At 36.6% G+C, this 19,260-nt stretch overlaps 1 protein-coding gene across 3 annotated transcripts in view; it reads left to right on the top strand.

Annotated features, from left to right (window-relative positions):
• Window positions 1-255: 255 nt before the first annotated feature.
• The window catches only part of slc6a8 (solute carrier family 6 member 8), a 67,986-nt gene continuing 48,981 nt past the window's right edge, over window positions 256-19,260 (top strand). For 2 of the 3 annotated variants that reach the window (XR_012383790.1, XR_012383789.1), the window contains exon 1: window positions 265-1,254. Coding sequence is in view for 1 of the 3 variants with exons in the window: in NM_001327868.1 (NP_001314797.1) it covers window positions 957-1,254 (298 nt within the window). In the remaining 2 variants the exon portion in view is untranslated. Of the gene's footprint in view, window positions 1,255-19,260 lie in introns of all 3 variants that reach the window. The other variant, NM_001327868.1, reaches the window with a different exon arrangement.

Below are 19,260 nucleotides of genomic sequence, written 5' to 3'. Positions count from 1 at the left end.
CATCATAATGTAATAATGCAATAATAAAACCGCACAACGCGCTCAGACTGCAGTAAAAATCTGTCATCTCTGAGAGCGCCAGTGAGCTGGACGCGCACTTGCTGTGTAGTGCTGTGTAGTACGCAGGCTGTAGTGTGTAGTGTACAGTGCGCAGCGTACGTGAGCTCTCCATTCCCTGCTTTCCCTAAGCGGGAGAGAGGGGGAGGGCTGAGCTCCGAGTGACGTTACCGAGCCCGTTAAAACACCGAGCGGCTTCGCGCGGACGCATCAGACAGTCCGTCCGCGCGCACAGAGGGACAGCAGCAGCCGCCGCACCTCCTGTACACCGACCCGCGTCTCGTTTATACGTTTTATGTGTTTAATACCGATGAGAACGATGGTCTGACGAGATTTAGGCGATCAATTCGTGAATGTAATTCCATTACATTCATCTGATCAGCGCGCGCCAAGGGCCGCTTTGGTTTTGCCGTCTCCTCAGTCGCCTTCTCTCTGAGAGATTCACGTGCCCATGCGATTCTTCAGACTCACCTTTAAGTGTTTCGTGGATTGTTTTTGAAGGTGCTGTTTAAAATCGGTGTCCTTTTTCTTTTATGATATATCATTTATTTTACAAACGCGCTTTTTGATAAAAACAGACCGACCCTACCGTTGCCAATTTCGCCGAGAAAATCAAACTGCCATCCGTTGTAACCGTTTGACATTGAGGGGGAAACGGAACAGAAAATATTTATACATTCGTAAAGAATTACACTGCTGGTTGTGTTATAATAAAGGATAGAGGACCAGATCCCTCGCACCTGAAGAGGAACAAAAAGGGACATCTTGGTGTGAAAAAAAAAACTGACTTAATCCAAAAACAATAAGAGATCAAATATTTATTTTTGACTGCTGATTGAAGAAGTCCTTCCTTCTCGAGTCTCGTGAGGAGGTTCGTATTTGCTTTGTTTACACGAGAGATGGAAAAATCCTCTCTGGACGCAGACTGCTGCGCCCTGAATATGGTCCTGGTGGAGGAGAAGAAGGGCCATCTCATTCCCAATGGAAACGCGCACCCAAGCGTCAACGGGACCCTCAACGGGGGGCCCATGTCAGCGGCTACCGGAGCCATCTCGGCGGTGGAGAAGAAGAGGGAGGGCTACCCCGAGCGAGAGACGTGGACCAGACAGATGGACTTCATCATGTCCTGCGTGGGTTTTGCAGTGGGGCTGGGGAACGTCTGGCGCTTCCCGTACCTGTGCTACAAAAACGGTGGAGGTAAGAACTGCCGGTGTTCTCTCTGCAGCGCGTTCATGTTCAGATCTTTCGGATGACACGCCGTCTGTCACTCCCCCTCCCCCTCTCGAGTGACGTCACAGACACGGTGGAGAACACCGCCTGACTCGTTCATTCATTCATCCATTCATTCAGCAGTCGCTTCTAATCCATTTACTGACCAGTGAAATTACACTTAACCTGTCATTTAGAAGTGTGTGTGTGTATGTATGTATGTATGTATGTGTGTGTATATATATATATATATATATATATATATATATATATATATATATATATATATATATATATATATATATAAACACAAACTTCTAAATCTACTGTACACAAGGTATATATCTTTAATATATAAATCTTGTGTACAGTGGATGCAGTCAGTATATTACAACAGTAAAATCTCTCTTTTATCTTATATATATATATATATATATATATATATATATATATATATATATATATATATATATATATATATATATATATATATATATATATAACCATTTATCATTACACTAATACAATAAATTATAAAAAAGAATTACTAATAAAACAGCATGTTCCTCAGTGGCTGAAAACCCCCCAAAACATAATTTTTTTATTTTACGTATTATTATTATTATTATTATTATTATTATTATTATTATTATTATATTAGTATTTTCTTTTTACAAATGTAAAGTCATTAATGCTAAAAAAAAAAAAATGCGTTAGCCTAAAATTGCAAATAAAAAAAATTCTAATTCTAATACTATGTATACAAACAATATCCTTAAATTGTATGTTTGTACCTGTGCATCAGTCATGCAGTGGCATTGTTAGGTCTATTTTGGTTCTATTGATAATAGGAAAGAATCAATAAGTGATTAAATAAAAAACCTAAACATCGATATGCAGTATCGGTCAGCCACGGTTAAAAAACACTGAATGACATTGCATTCAATGACAAAACTATTGTCATTCATTCAAAGGAAATGAAGCATGAATCCTTTTCAGGCACGTTTTTGCTTTAAAAGTTCATTATGTCATCTTTCAACTTTCCATATAGTCCTCTGTATCTTTGATGGCATTTAGCCATCAGAAAGCTGCTGTGTTTGTCAAACGTGTCTTTATAGCAGTTTTCAATGGGACTGTAATAGACAGTAGTTCTCACTGTACGTGCAGAATCTCAGGTTTGTAAGATGATCTTTGGGGTTTTTCCTTTAGACGAGAGGCGTGTCTTAAATCAACCTTTATCTATTGCTGCACACTGCAATAATGCATCACCCTTTGCTCACTGCTGCAGCATTTCAAAGCCTCAAAGACAGCTATAAACGGACACTGAAGGACAGTACAGTTATATATAACAGTCTTTCATACTTTATTGCATTAAATGCAATGCAGGGATGCACAGAGGTCACAAATGCCCTTACATTAAAAGCAAGGTTATATTTGATAAATCTTGAGGATGTCCCGTATAAATCAGAGGTTTTCAATCTTTTAGATGCCATGGGGACCCCTAAATATGACCATTCCCCAGCCTAAAATGTAAAAGCCATCTATTGATTCAACACATTTTTAAACATAATAGTTTTAATAACTCATTTCTAATAACTGATTTATTTTATCTTTGCCATGATGAGAGTAAATAATATTTTACTATATATTTTTCAAGATGCTAGATTTTAGCTTAAAGTGACATTTAAAGGCCTAACTAGGGTAATTAGGTTAACTAGGCAGGTTAGGGTAATTAGGCAAGTTATATCAATGGTTTGTTCTTTAGACTATCAGGAAAAAAAATAGCTTAAAGGGGCTACTAATATTAACCTTACATTTTTTTAAATTAAAAACTGCTTTTATTGTAGCTGAAATAAAACAAATAAGACTTTCTCCGGAAGAAAAAATATTATCAGTACTGTGAAAATTTCCTTGCTCCGTTAAACATCCTTTGGGAAATATTTAAAAAAGAAAAGAAAATTTAAAGGGGGTTTAATAAATTTGACTTCAACTGTTCATATATATGAATGGGATGTATTTTGTTTTTTACATTTATTTATGATGCCTGAAATGGCAGAAAACTATTCAAAATTAGTCATAATGCCTGTTTTTCACCCACAATTACAATTAATGGATGATATTGTTGTTTTCTATTATTAGCAACACAAAAACCTTTTGAAATACCAGATAAAAAATAATGTTTTGTGTTATTAATTAACTAATAATATTAATTATTAGTTAATAATGTTATTAATTATATTAGTGCATTGATTGTTTTATGATTAATAAAAAATATTGTACTTATGCATTTATTTGTCTTCATTTTTAGTTTTTTTAATTTCATAAATTCTTCATTAATTTAAATATTTTTATAATCCCCCCTCCCCCCCAAGCATTTCCACAGACCCCTTCCATAGCACTCCTTTACAGCCCCATGGCAGTCCATGGGCACCAGTTTGAAAATCTCAGATTTAGCAAAACACTACACTCTTAAAATGCCAGGTTGTTGTAACCCAAAGCTGGGTTATTTTTTTCACTTAAACTTAAATGACAATTTTTAACCCAATTTTTGGGTCCCATTTAGCATACTATCCATAGTAATCGAAAATAGAGATATGTCCCAAATCGTATGTTAAAATGAGTAATCCAAAGTTGTCTGCATGGTCTATTATTTCCCGTAGAAATTTGAAGTGCAAACATGTGTGTTGTTTAACATCTAATATTACCCACAATACTTTGGACATTATATGTTTATTTGATTAGCACTACAAACATGGTGGACATGCGAGAGCAACGGTTAAGTAGAGAGGCTTTGGTGAAGATGTTTGAATAAATGTGAGTTAATATCTAACCGTCTGGAATATATTTATTTCACATAATCCATTTATTTAATCAGCAACAATGCAAACTTTTATAAAGAGGCATTTGGTCAGTTTAAATACTTTCTGCATGATCTCTACTGCTGCTTCGCCAAAATTGTTGTAAATTAAATATAAAAGAAATGTGATTGATGTTGAGATGATTGGCAGAGCAGGGCAAGTAACAGCAACATAACGGTCCATTATTGAGGAAGTAGTATGTCATACGCTTCTGTTTATACCTTTCTGTACATACTTTTAGTATCTAGTACAAGTAGGCAGATCTGGACACAGCAACCCAGTGTTTTTTGACTTAACCCATTGTTTTTAGACTTAATTTGCACAGTTATCATTAAATGTATCCAAAATGCCGTCTAGTTAGTCAGCTTGTTAGGTTTTTGTGACGTGGTAGTTGTAGTAGTCATGGTCAGACTGTTATCTTCTGTAATTCTTCACTGTTTGGGCTTTGATTCGGTCTCTTGCACTCTATGATTCGTCTTCTGACGACTCGAGAAAGCGAAGGCCAAGTCTGCGTAACACTTTAAGACCCCATTAGAAAGAGATCCATTGTATTTGTCTGAATGACGAAGCTGTGTCTCTGTGTCCCCGGCGCTCTGGATGCCGGCCAGCGGTCGCTCAATGAAAGGCCATACGTTAGCAGAGAAGAAGTATGTTAAAGAGGTTTTGTCTTGTTGAATGGGGATGCGCTGTATATGATGAAATATATGTTATATGAGACATGAAGTAAGTCGGGTAGGTTTATTGACTGATGCAGTGGCTGTATATCTTTAAGATAGCTGCAATTCACTTCATGTCTAATAGTAATACTTACAAATATTCATTCATTTTCCTTCGGCTAATTCATTAGGGGTCGCCTCAGCGGAATTAACCACCAATTATTCCAACATATGTTTTACACAGCGAATGCCCTTCCAACTGCAACCCAGCCCTGGGAAACACCCATACACTCTCACATTCCCACAAATACATGACGGACAATTTAGCTTTTTCAATTCACCTATAGTGCATGTCTTTGGACTTGTGAGGGATAACGGAGCACTCAGAGGAAACCCTCACCAACACAGGGATAACATGCAAACTCTACACAGAAATTCCAACTGACCCAGCTGGGTCTCGAACCAGCGACCTTCTTGCTGTAAGGCGACAGTGCTAACCACTGAGCCACCATGCCACCCTACTTACAGATATAATAGTGTAATAGTTTCCTCTCAAGATCTTACACTGCTAGCCAAAGTTTGGAATAACTAATTTTGAAAGCAGTTTTTAAACCTCTTATGCTCACCAAAGCTGCATTTATTTGACCAGAAAATACAGTAAACATGGAAATATTAATACAATTATTAAATATATATTTTTATGATTATTATTTTTCAGCAATTCAGGCTTTAGTGTTGAACTGAATCCTTAGACATCATTTTAAAAAGCTGATTTTGTGGTCAATTATTAATGATTTTTCGTTATTTATAATGGTTGTAATGTGTCTACTATGTAATATTTTTCTAAAACCGTTTTAGCTGCTTAATATTTCTTAATATTTCTTAAAGGATTTTTCAGGATTCATCTATAAATAGAAAGGTAAATAAACAAAATTTGTTTGAAATTTAAAAAATATAAACTTTATAAAAATTATATATAAACACAATCTCACGGCAGTTCGCAACTTTGATTTAGTAGCTAATGCGTATGAATTCAGATCATTGACGGTTGGGTTCAGGGGTGTGGTCTGATGTCACACCAACTTTTTAAAATCGTACATGAACTGTTTGAATTAGCCACAAAATTGACTAAACGTACAATACCTTTCCTCATGAGATCACGCTGATGTGTATCACACTCGTAGCAGTACGATATGGCAGATATCATGGGAGGTGTGCGTTGCCTTACACCCTATTTACATGGGGCGTCAGCTCTAACGCTTTCCATTCACTTTGAATGGGTGACGTCAAGCGTTGCCAAACTGAATTGTGGGTCCGTCATCGCTGCTTCAGTAGCATTGGTTGCTGCAGAAGTTGGGAATTTCTCAACTTTGCAAGCCCCAACAGAAGCATCAGCTAATCAGAACGCTTTATGCAAATACCCCAGCTCCGAAAGTAGCCGATTGCAGATTTATTTTTATTGGCTGATGCTGCTATGACGATCGCATCAGCCCTAACTTCAGACACGCCCTCCATCAAGCATTGACGCTGAAGCCCCATGTGAATCCATCTACCAGTGATGATATACAGCCATATCGCACTGCTACGAGTGTAAAATTGCGTTTATATGACAGTTTGACAGCATAATCGTATATTTAAAAAAGAAAATCAAACACAAAGAGTTTGAGAGTGTATGAGGAACTAATTTTCTTTCAATATTTACATTGATAGTATAAAGAAGGTTTTTTACAATATTTTTGTTTTAGTGATTTTTATTTTGATCAAATAAATGCATCTTAGTTGAGCATTGGATAATTCGTAAAAATAAAATTATTTGCATCTCAATTTTCTGTTTATTTTTATTTTTATCTTATACTATATTGTCTATTATATTATATTATATTATATTATATTATATTATATTATATTATCTATTTGATTATTTTGTATTTTTAATAAAATAAATGTGTGTGTGTAAGAGCTTTCTTAAAAGACATCTGAGATATCTAAATTTCCAGTAAATTAATGTTAAACTTTAGACCAGCAGTGTAGTCAATCTGAAAATTCCTGTTGTTCCTCCTTTATTCAATTACAGACTCAAAACCCTGAAGATATATATATCTAAAAAACTGTGTTAAATATGTGAGCTGTAACAGTTATCATGGGACCGGATCTAAAAGCAGTGTTTGTCTTCAGCTCTTCCCCGCAGTGAGCGAAATGTCAAGACTTGGTCAATGTTGTGTTTGCACTTATGTTGCACTTCCATTCAGTCCTTACAGATAACCTGATTTTGTTCTCATCTGGTTATTTAGACAGAGAAGATGTCAGTGTGTTTTTGATCTAAACTCTCAACCACCTGCGGTAGAGGGGAAAGGTTGTGGAAAAGCGACCGCTGGGAACATTTCACCGAGACCATCAATTCTTCCGAAAACAAAAAGCGATTGAAATAAGATGTGCCAGCTTGAGAAAGACGAGACACACAAAAACCTTGTGAGATTTGGCTGACTTTTGTAGTTCCTCTTGCTCAAATACTTACTTTACCCCCAACAAGGAGCTCTAAGGTAACAGAGTTACTGTCGCCAAATCCGACGGGTCGTCTTTGTGTGTAAAACTGATAGGCCCAAATCAAATCAAGCCTTTCGAAGAACCAAAAAGGTCCTGCTGGCAGGAGTAGAGTAAATACAGATCATGTCACACATTCTTGACTTTTACTTAGTGTTCACAGGTTGATTCTGTGAGAGACTTGTGATATTTACTTTCCGCTCTTTCAAAAGACTAATTTAGTCACAGGACAGATTTAACACTGTGGAATCTTTTATTTCTTTGTTAGGGGATTTTATGCATGTCTTTATATATAGGAATGGTTCATCCAGAAATAAAAATAACATGTATTTACTCACCCTCATGCGCATACAAAAAAACCTGCATTATTCAGTTTACTTTTAAAATGAATGGCGATCATGACTAGGGATGTCCAGATCCGATCATGTGATTGGAAATCGGGCTAGATCACACAGTTTCAGACGCGATTGGAACTGATCAGGACTCGTATATCTACATGTGTGTATATATATATATATATATATATATATATATATGTGTGTGTATATATATATATATATATATATATATATATATATATATATATATATATATATATATATATATATATATATCTATATATATGTTCTTGTTATTTTTTAACACATCTATAGTTTCAGTGGTACAGAGTTAGACCTCTTTTTTGACTTCACACAGAAACAGCAATGCGTGCGGCATAACATCGCTTTGTTGCAGAGATGTTATTTGTTAAATGCCAGCAAAGTAGAACACGGAAGCAGCTAGAAGGGCAAAGTGCGAGTATCTCTGCGGTCTGGAGGTATTATAAAGTTGATGACGACAACATTGCCATACCAAACTGAGAGTGGGGTGGCCTGCCGTGTATTTTAAGTTGAGGTGCTATATTTGTTATTATATCAGATTTTAAAAAGTCTGAAAGTAAAGAATTGATGAACTATTTTTATGTATTATAGAAGTATCGGATTGGGTTTTGGTATTGGTAGATACTCGAAATCATGATCTAATCATGACCAGTTTTGGTTGTAATTTGTTTTAAAGTAATAATAATATTAATTCCTTCCATTTATATAGCGTTTTTCTGGACACTCAAAATGATTTACACATTTATAATCTCATCCATCACCAGTGTGCAGCATTCATCTGGATGACGCGACGGCAGCCATATTGCGCCAGACAGCATTGGTGGAGAGGAGACAGTGTGATGAAGCCAATTATCATATGGGGATTTGTTAGGAGGCCATGATGGACAGAGGCCAGTGGGCAAATTTGGCCACCCCTACTGTTTTCGAAAGACATCCTGTGATTTTTAACAACCACAGAGTCAGGACCGAAAGATGGTGCTCACTGAGCAGTATAGAGTCCCCTTCACTATACTGGGGCGTTAGGATCCACACAGACCGCAGGTTGAGCACCCCCTTCTAGCCTCACTAACACCACTTGCAGCAGCAATCTAGCCAACCCATGTGGTCTCCTATCCAGTAACTGACCGAGCGCAGCCCTGCTTAGCTTCAGTTTGCGACCATGTTAGAGTTTCAGGGAGCTAGCTGACAGCTGTTAGTGTTAGTTAGTGTAATTCATTCATTTCAACCAGATTCACTTGCCACACTTCAAGCTTAAAAATACACACAGAAGGATCTCTAAGCTTGAGAATGAGAAATGGATATATCGTTAACAGGCACAACAGATTAACACAACAGGGGGGTTTTAACATTAATTGGTCCTCATCAAGAACTTCTGTCTGTTTTAATAGAATCTGATTTCTCTGAAGGGAATTAGAGAAATTAGAGCTTCACTGCAGGTGCTGAGAAACTCCCGTGAGGTCTATGGGAAATCAATTAGCTTATCAAAACTGCAAAGTCTCCAGATTCAGACAGAGGGACAGTGAGAAAAGCTTGAGGCTTTAGAAAGTAAATGAGCTAACAATTAAGTTAGTCAGCTAACAATAAAAAATGTACAATTTAAGGCCATATTAATGTCAAAAAAAGGAAAAACATTAATTCATTCAACATTCATTCATTTTCCTTTGGCTTAGTCCTTTATTTATCAGGGGTCGCCACAGCGAAATGAACCGCCAACTGTTCCAGCATATGTTTTACGCAGTGGATGCTCTTCCAGCCTCAACCCAGTACTGCGAAAATGATCATTACATATGCAAGTATACATTTTTTTTTAATTGAATGTGCGTCAATCGCCTAACAGCAAGAAGGTCGCTGGTTCGAGCCTCAGTTAGGTCAGTTGGCATTTCTGTGTGGAGTTTGCAAAGACATGTGCTATAGGGGAATGAGCTCTATGAACAGCTAGAGTTTTAAAGCCAATGATAAACTTCCGGTGAATGCTTGATGTGACTGTTTTCAATTTTACACGTTTGTTTCTACAGCATCGATGTCGTAATGTAATTACAATACATTCAGTTAAATAGACTTAAGCATTCATTTAGTTGTTCGAGCGCAAAACGAGATGAAAGAACTGTTGTAACCACTAGCGCTGTCATAAGCAACAGGCTAGAGTAGAAATTTAATTGAAAATACTAAGGTAAAAGAAACTGTCATATTTTAAAGAGATGACGAGGGGAAATGGAATTTAATGCAGTGCTTCTTGTCCGATCGGAGACCTACTTTAGATCGCATATCTAACAGACAGTGAAGATAGCTGATTTTTAAAGAAATCAGATCTTAAATGTGACAATTTTGTGATGGGAAGACAGTTCACTGGAAGTACTTGGGCTGCCTGTCTAAAAAATTAAAAGTCTGTGTGCATATAGCCCATTGGATAGGCTAAATTGTCTGTAGTTTATGTGTGAGAATGTAATGGCCTGTTTCCACTGAGTGGTACGGTTTGGTTTGGTTCGGTACACTTTTATGGCCATTTCCACTGTCAAAAGGTACCTAAAAGCGAACCACACCATACCACTTTTTTAGTTCCCTTTGAAAAAGGTACCTAGCATGACAAAAGGGGACCAAAAAGAGGAGCTAGATGTGCAGCTGGACACTATTGGTTTACAGAGATATGTCACTAGCACATACTCAAGCATGAGCATGAAAACAAAGATACCGCCATTTTTAAATACACAGCCGAGACATTACATAGTAATACTATATGCATATAATAACGAACCATGCTCGACCTGAGCTTAAACAAACCTTGTTGTTTTCTTGATGAACAGCCACAAAGCCAAGAAGAACAAAATCTGCTGTGTCCTGTTTTCATTTTACGAGGCCGTCTAAAAGTGCGAGCGGTTTTACTTTCTCTTCGCTTCTGACATCCGATCCTTTCAGAAATGGACAAACGCAAGAGTGAAGCAGAAAAAACAGGAGAAGCCAGAAAAAACAAAGGAGCAAATGATTCTTTCAGCAACTTAAAATATGAACAAACTGCCATGTTTATCATCGCCTTTTGGACTATTATGAACTCGGAATGACAGAATTACCTTTTAACAGAGCTTACATATGCTGGTCAAAATTAAAGATACAGATGAGAGGTTTGCACTGACTATGAGCTATATGTTGTGTGTTGTTTTTGAACACAAATAAGGACTAAATGTCTGTTGTGTATAGTTTTTCTGTAATTGGTGACACATTGGAGACTGTAAAAGAGTCTGTATGTGTTTATATATGTTGCATTAATTTATTTTATATAATCGCAGATGTTACAGTAGGCAATCATTGATCTGCAGTTATAATCAAATCCTGTTCATAGAAAGGTTAGTAATGAACATTTATACACAAGTATCTATGTGTATAAGGCATCTGTTTTGTGAGAAGTGTTTCTCATATGATATGTGAATGACCCGCACAGCTTTTCTTTAAGCAAGATTTCCTCAAGCGAGAATGATGTCTACCGAAATTTTTGGTACCCTTTAGGCAGCGGAAACGCATGTCTGATAAAGGTGACCAATACCGACCCGTACTGTACCAGTCAGTTTAAACATGCCATAAGAGTGTATGGGTGTTTTCCAGTGTTGGGCAGCTGCTGCGTAAAACATATGCTGGATAAGTTGATGGTTAATTCCGCTGTGGCAACCCCTGATTATTAAGGAGACCAAACCTAAAAGAAAGAATGAATGAATAAAATAGCATATAATGAAGTGCATTTCTCTAGTGAAATGATATATTGCAAGAAATATCGTCATCGCAATTCTCAAGATCATAACAAAACATAACGTAACCAAACCTACAGTAGTCACAACTGGCTGATAAAAATTCACAAAATGTGACCACTTACTGTCAGTCCTGTAACTGCAGGTGTAAACAGAGCCACAGTCTCATGCTTTACTGTAAGACGTTATGGTATCGGTCAGAGTTCACATTAGCTGCTTCTTTATATAGCCCTGCGGTCAATGCAATCATCTTCTCACTCCTCTGTCTGTCTCTCTGAGGTCACAGGTCGTCCGTTAAGCTGTTTTGAGTGACACGGTGTCGTCAGTAACACATATACAGTGTGTACCTGTAATTCCCGGCCGTTCTGTTGCCAGGTTACCGACTGTTTTTGCAGTATTTGTAGCCGTGGGTAAGGGTTAAAAGGGAAGAGAACAGAAGAGGACGCTGGTGGATTTATGATCTCTGCAGCGAAGTCCTCTACCCGTCCTTGGCAGCTGGATCCGCAGTACAGTATCACAGTCATCCTCGAGCATTAGCACTCTTTAATAACAATCTGATATTGTTGTTGATGTAGAGAGAAAAAAAAAGCTGATTATTTTAGTTTTCTGGTATTAAAATATGGGTTTTTTGTCATGTTTTAAGAAATGTGATGGTTGTGTATAGAATTAATGCACAGACATTTTACAGTTTGAATATGAAACGTATTTCCAAAGGAAAATAATTTAATCTTTATCAAAGACCTGTAACATGTCTCTAAAACAGACATACAGCAAAAATTTTTTTATAAAAATCACCTGGTAAATGTGTAAAACGGTCTCTAGAGCAGATATGTGTGTGTTTGTGTATGTGTGTGCTCCGTCAAACTGAAGTAAGGCTCCGATGTTCTGCTTGACCACATATCAGAAGTAGTTGCGTGGACTTTTCTAGGTCTCCACAGTTCTTTTGCTAATCATAGACCTCTTTGTGACACTGCCGTAAAATAGGCCATTTTCATATCGTGTCTTTCGGTAGACTAATTACCTCAGACAAACACAGAACACCCAAACACTGCAGTGCTTTTTCATTTCATCCATAAATAAAAGTTGTATCAGAGCTGCAGCAATTTTTTGTTAGGGTTTGATGGTCACCTAGTAATGACAAATGACAAAAAATCGCGAGAACAAAGCATGTCGAAAATGCTGAAGGAAACGATACGCTTTCCACACGCTTTTAGACACAATATATGACTGACTTACCTGTTTCTGCGATACATCAGCCTTCCTCCGAAAGTAATCCCACACCACGCACGCTGTTATGGTTGGTTCAACTAGCATACTGCGTAAAAACCAACCCAAGCTCATTCTGAAAACGTAGCCCCGCAGATGTTTCTGGAGGCCGCGATTTACGTGGCCGGAGGTACGGATGGCTGCATTTCGTTTTTCAAGCGAACGCTACGGGGCGGTGTGACGCCGCTCCTTTTCTCGCTCACCGGCAGACAGCTCACCTCCATTTGAGGAGCTTTCCCGCTGCAACCAGTTTGTCCGGTTAGCTCATTGTGTTACATCGACATAATGCAAAACATCTTTGTGAGGGAACGCAAAAACTTACAAAAATATATTAACCTATCACTCTTTTTTTTTCTCCCACCCACTTTTTTTTTCTTCCACCAATTTTTTTTTCTCCACCATCACGTCCCTTCCGGGTCTCCGTACTTTTGAATTTCTTTTCTTAATAGAGGAGTTCTGCAATTATAATCTTTACTTTTATTTAGTTTTAAAAAAACACACATAAAAAAATTGTATTTTAGCATAATGTTATCTAAGAGCTTCATTACCCCAGAGCTAATATTGAACAAAATAATGAACACATTCTCCAATTGACTGTGTGATTCATTGTGACTAATTTTAATTCAGCAATTAATTTTTTAAAAGGGAATTAATTGAACTAAAAGTAACTCGCATTACATTTTTTAAAAGTAACTTAAATATTATTACTTACTTTTTTCAAGTAATGCGTTACTTTACTCGTTACTTAGAAAAGTAGTATTATTACAAAACACATGCTACCCTAAACACTGCTCATAACACATCAGCATTGACCAGACTTCAAAATAAAAATGTAATTTGCGGCTCTAATAAGCTTACAGACTGGATTAGTTATTTGCAGATTAGATTGGAACAGGAGCGCCATTTAAATGTGTGTTTCTCAATGGTGCGGCATGAGAAGGGCAGTGATGCCACGCAGCGCAGCAGGACATGTTGGCATCTTGCCTGACTGACATCAGTTCCTCGCTCCACGTGGATGGGCGATTAAGGAGAGCGTCTGTTAATCTTTTAATCCCCTTTTTCTGACTGGGGCCTAACCATGGGTGCTTTAGGGTTCGTCCATTGTGTGTTTAAATTCGCTGTGAGTTTATCTATCGTTTTCAGTTTGCTGAAAATGTAGCTGGTGCTTTGGTACTTTAATAGTTGCAATATACACTTTTTTTTTTTTGATGTCTTCAGAAATGAAAGTAGCATCATTGGATTTCAACTTAATTTTCAACAGAATCTTAAATAGCCAATAACGATGACTTGATTCATACCTCAAATATCCAGAATCACATTTAGGCTGTTGCCTAGGAGCTTTAAAGTAACACTCCGCTTATTTCGCTTTCTGTTATTGAAAATAGTCTCATTCTACAACTGAACTAGAGTTAAATAGTTGAGTTTCACCATTTTTTAATCCATTCAACCAATCTCCGGATCTGGCAGGAGCACTTTTTTAGCTTAGCTTAGCTTAGCATAGATCATTGAATCTGATTAGACCATTAGCATCTCACTCTAAAATGACCAAAGAGTTTCAGTCATTGCCCTATTTAAAGCTTGACTCTTGTATTAAGACTGACAGAAAAAAAAGTTTCAATTTTCTAGGCTGATATAGAAACTATACTCTAATTCTGGCATAATAATAAACTTTTACTGCTGTACCATGGCTGCAGCAGGCACAATATTATAATCCATTTGGATTTTTTCTTTGTCTAAGTCCCCTATTTATCAGAGTTCGCCACAGCGGAATGAACCGCCAACTATTCCAGCATATGTTTTACGCAGCAGATGCCCTTCCAGCTTATACCCAGTACTGGGAAACACCCATACACGGTCACATTCTCACACACACAAACACTCTCATACACTGTGGCTAATTTAGTTTATTCAATTCACCTGTAGCGCATGTCTTTGGACTTTGTGGGAAACTGCAGCACCTGGAGGAAACCCAAGCAAACACGGGGAGAACATGCAAACTCCACACAGAGATGCCAACCGGACATTCTTGCTGTGAGGCAACAGTGCTAACCACTGAACCAACTTGCCACCCCACAATGATATCAAAAGAAAAAAAGAATTTTTAGATTTGTTATGGATGCAAGTATCATCACCATATTTTTACTTAAACCTCAAACCTTAATATAAATATCTCCAGTTCTGGCAGAAGCACTTATTAGCTTAGCTTAGCATAGATCATTGAATTAGATTAGACCATTTGCATCTCACTCTAAAACCACCGAAGAGTTTTAATAAATGTCCTATTTAAAGCTTGACTTTTGACGGGCAATGAAAAGTTTCTATTTTCTAGGCTTATATGGCTAGAAACTGTACACTCATTCTAGCGTAATAATCAACTGTTACAGCTGTACCATGGCTGAAGCGGCACAATGATATCAAAATGAGCTCTTTTTTGGTATTATTGTCGTTGCAGGTATCATCACCATATTTTGACTTAAACCTTCAACTTAAAAAAATATATTTTGTGTAATGATGACACGATTAGTACCACAAATATTCAAAATTACATACATCTCTAGTTCTGGCAGGAGCACTTATTAGCTTAGCTTAGCTTAGCATAGATCATTGAATCGGATTAGACCATTAGCATCTCACTCTAAAACCACCAAAGAGTTTTAATAAATGTCCTATTTAAAGCTTGACTTTTGACAGGCAATGAAAAGTTTCTATTTTCTAGGCTTATATGGCTAGAAACTGTACTCTCATTCTAGTGTAATAATCAACTGTTACAGCTGTACCATGGCTGAAGCGGCACAATGATATCAAAATGAGCTCTTTTTTGGTATTATTGTCGTTGCAGGTATCATCACCATATTTTGACTTAAACCTTAAACTTAAAAATATATATATTTTGTGTAATGATAACTCGATTAATACCACAAATATTCAAAATTACATACATCTCCAGTTCTGGCAGGAGCACTTATTAGTTTAGCTTAGCATAGATCATTGAATCGGATTAGACCATTAGCATCTCACTCTAAAATGACCAAAGAGTTTTTATAAATGTCTTATATAAAGCTTGACTCTTGTACTAAGACTGACAGAAAAAAAAGATTTCCATTTTCTAGGCTTATATGGCTAGAAACTGTACTCTTATTCTAGCGTAATAATCAACTGTTACAGCTGTACCATGGCTGAAGCGGCACAATGATATCAAAATGAGCTCTTTTTTGGTATTATTGTCGTTGCAGGTATCATCACCATATTTTGACTTAAACCTTCAACTTAAAAAAACAAATTTTGTGTAATGATGACATGATTACTACCACAAATATTCAAAATTACATACATCTCCAGTTCTGGCAGGAACACTTATTAGTTTAGCTTAGCATAGATCATTGAATCTGATTAGACCATTAGCATCTCACTCTAAAACCACCGAAAAGTTTTAATAAATGTCTTATTTAAAGCTTGACTCTTGTACTAAGACTGACAGAAAAAAAAGATTTCCATTTTCTAGGCTTATATGGCTAGAAACTGTACTCTTATTCTAGCGTAATAATCAACTGTTACAGCTGTACCATGGCTGAAGCGGCACAATGATATCAAAATGAGCTCTTTTTTGGTATTATTGTCGTTGCAGGTATCATCACCATATTTTGACTTAAACCTTAAACTTAAAAATATATATATTTTGTGTAATGATAACTCGATTAATACCACAAATATTCAAAATTACATACATCTCTAGTTCTGGCAGGAGCACTTATTAGTTTAGCTTAGCATAGATCATTGAATCGAATTAGACCATTAGCATCCAACTCTAAAATGACCAAAGAGTTTTTATAAATGTCTTATTTAAAGCTTGACTCTTGTACTAAGACTGACAGAAAAAATATATATATTTTCTAGGCTGATATGGCCTAAAACTATACTCTGTCTGGCATTCATACATTTATCATCTTGTTTTTCCCAAACTAGAACTCACATAGTCGTCAAGTTCTATCGCAAAACTGAAGTTGTTATTTTAGCACGTCTTAAACAAGGTGACAAACTTCCTGATCCACATATCTTGCATGCATTGTGAAAAATGCATGAAAGACTCGAAGATTAATCTTATCAGTAAGCTTGCGTTCAGAGATCTGATGAGCGTGCGTGGATTAGAGTTTTGGAGAAAGGTTCGAAAATCACTCAATATGTACTAAAAAGGGATTATGTATTTATTTGGTTTGATCTATCGAACGCATGTGGTTTCAGTAATCCAAAAGTGCATTCTGACAGTTGAGACATGTTCATTTTCACCTGGTAATACATGAAAACAATGTCATAGGATTATGAGCGGACTGAGCCATATGTGTTGACAGAGCGTCCATATCCATCTGTTGTGTAAAGTGGGGGGAGGTGTGGGGATCTATATTTATAGCCTCCCCTCATCACCCAAGAATCCAATCAGTTCTGCCTGTGTTTTTCTGCCTGCTCTTTAGTCGGGTGTGAAAGAGCTTGATGGGCGTGCTTTACAGGATGATGTGAACTGCTCAGCTGCGCTATTTCACCCACACCGCTCTCCCATTGCGCTTTTAGCTCTTCCAGAATAGAAAGCTTAACATATTTTCACCACACCTGAGGTGGCTGTCGGGTCATGAGCTGGTGGAAGTTAAGTCTGCGATCGTGTACAGTCATTCATTTATTTTTTTTCCGGCTTATTCCGTTTATTAATCAGGGCTCGCCACAGCGGGATGAACTGCCAACTTATCCAGCACATGTTTTACGCAGCGGCTGCTCTTCCAGCTGCAACCCCACACTGCGAAATACCCATACACTCCTGCACACACTCAATGGCCGATTCAGCATATTCAATTCACCTGTGCTGCATGTCTTTGGACACGGGGAGAATCGTGTACAGTCATAATTGCAAAATAAACTATATTTTGTGATTAATAAGCTTCTAAGCAAACATAATCCAGAAATAGTTCATTGTAAAAATATCTGATAATTAACTCTTTCTGTATTTTAACTGTGTCTTCCATTTATTTACGGTTGTGAATTGAATTGTGGGACCTTGATCTCTGCTCTGTTGAGTTTTGGTGTTGTAAATTCAACTCTGCAGTTTAACAAAGTGACTTTTATTGACATTTTAGTACAGTCTGATATAATATAATAGATAAAAAAGCTACAGTGAGAAATTAGTCTGTAAAATGTGCTGGCAGTCTATTTCAAGGTTTTTGTACCGTAATATACAACCTCAACGCAGATAATATATCACTTTAAACTAATTAAAATGTTAATAAAAGTCACTTTTTCAAACTTTTCAAGGTTTAAAGTTGCTTTAAGGTCCTATAATACAATTTAAAGGCGTAAATTAATAGGAAAAATTGCAAACATGAATCACAAAATACGGAAAACAGCTAATTTACGAATATTTTTTACAATGTGTGGATTCTTAGCACATAAATAAAAAATAGACATACTCTAAATACTGTAGGATTTTTTTTTTGTAATTATTATAATGTTTTTGAACCATATTATTGACTTTATTATTTCACATGACAACTGGCATAGCCTTCAGAAGTTTATTGGCTCAACACTTGACACTTCTCAATCATTTCCATTGATTACAAGCCATAAAACAGCTCATTATTATGCTTGATGTTGCAAACTTATACTGACTTGTTATTTTATTTTTATTTATATGCATCATCATGAACAGTATTCTTTATAGAGCAAGTAGTTTGACCACTTAATCTAATTTGTTATTCCTATTGATGTCCCTATAGATTAATGAATCTAAAACGATTGCAGCAAAGAGCGCACTCCCTCACTGCAGAATAAAACCATTGTAAAGTTCTTGACCAAATCTGTTGTGGTAATTTTGTAGTTGCTATAGTAACACAACAACTATATAATTCATTCATTCATTTTCTTTTTGGCTTAGTCCCTTTTTTGATATGGGGTCGCCATTGTGGAATGAACCGAATAAATATGTTATATATAAATAGAAATAAACCTTTTACATCTGTATATTTACTAAACATACAGTAAGTAGGCTATGAGGTATTAATACCTCAGATCATTCAATAAACCATAAATCATCCTGTTTTCCCCAAACATGAACCCCACCTTGCGTGTATTTGTTATTCGTCACCTTCTAGAACAAACATGAGCAGTTCAGATTGTCAAATTGTTATATTAGCAGATTCAATAAGGTTAATGAATTTTCCCATCCATACTGCTCACATGCATTGACAGACAATGTATAAATAACATGAAGATTAATCGTCCAGAGATCTCATGAGCCTACATGGATTAGAGTTTGGAGGGCATGAATGGGCATGAATTATTGATTTCTGTATTAACTGATCTGTTGGGTTCGACCAATCAGAATCAGTTATTCCACACCTTTTCCTCTATTATAGAAGTATTCAAGACCCTACACTGTAAAAGTTTTCCATATTTTGTGATTCATGGTTTTATTTTTTCCCCATTTATTTTTGCTTTTGAACTGCATTATGAGATCTTGATCGTTCCTCCCATGCTTTTAACTTTGAAAAGTAAAAAAAAAGTGACTTTTATTAACATT

The sequence above is a fragment of the Danio rerio genome, chromosome 8 (assembly GCF_049306965.1).
Source record: "Danio rerio strain Tuebingen ecotype United States chromosome 8, GRCz12tu, whole genome shotgun sequence".
Lineage (NCBI taxonomy): Eukaryota > Metazoa > Chordata > Actinopteri > Cypriniformes > Danionidae > Danio > Danio rerio.
The sequence above is the reverse complement of the archived record's forward strand: the minus strand, read 5'-3'. Positions and strand labels throughout refer to the sequence as shown.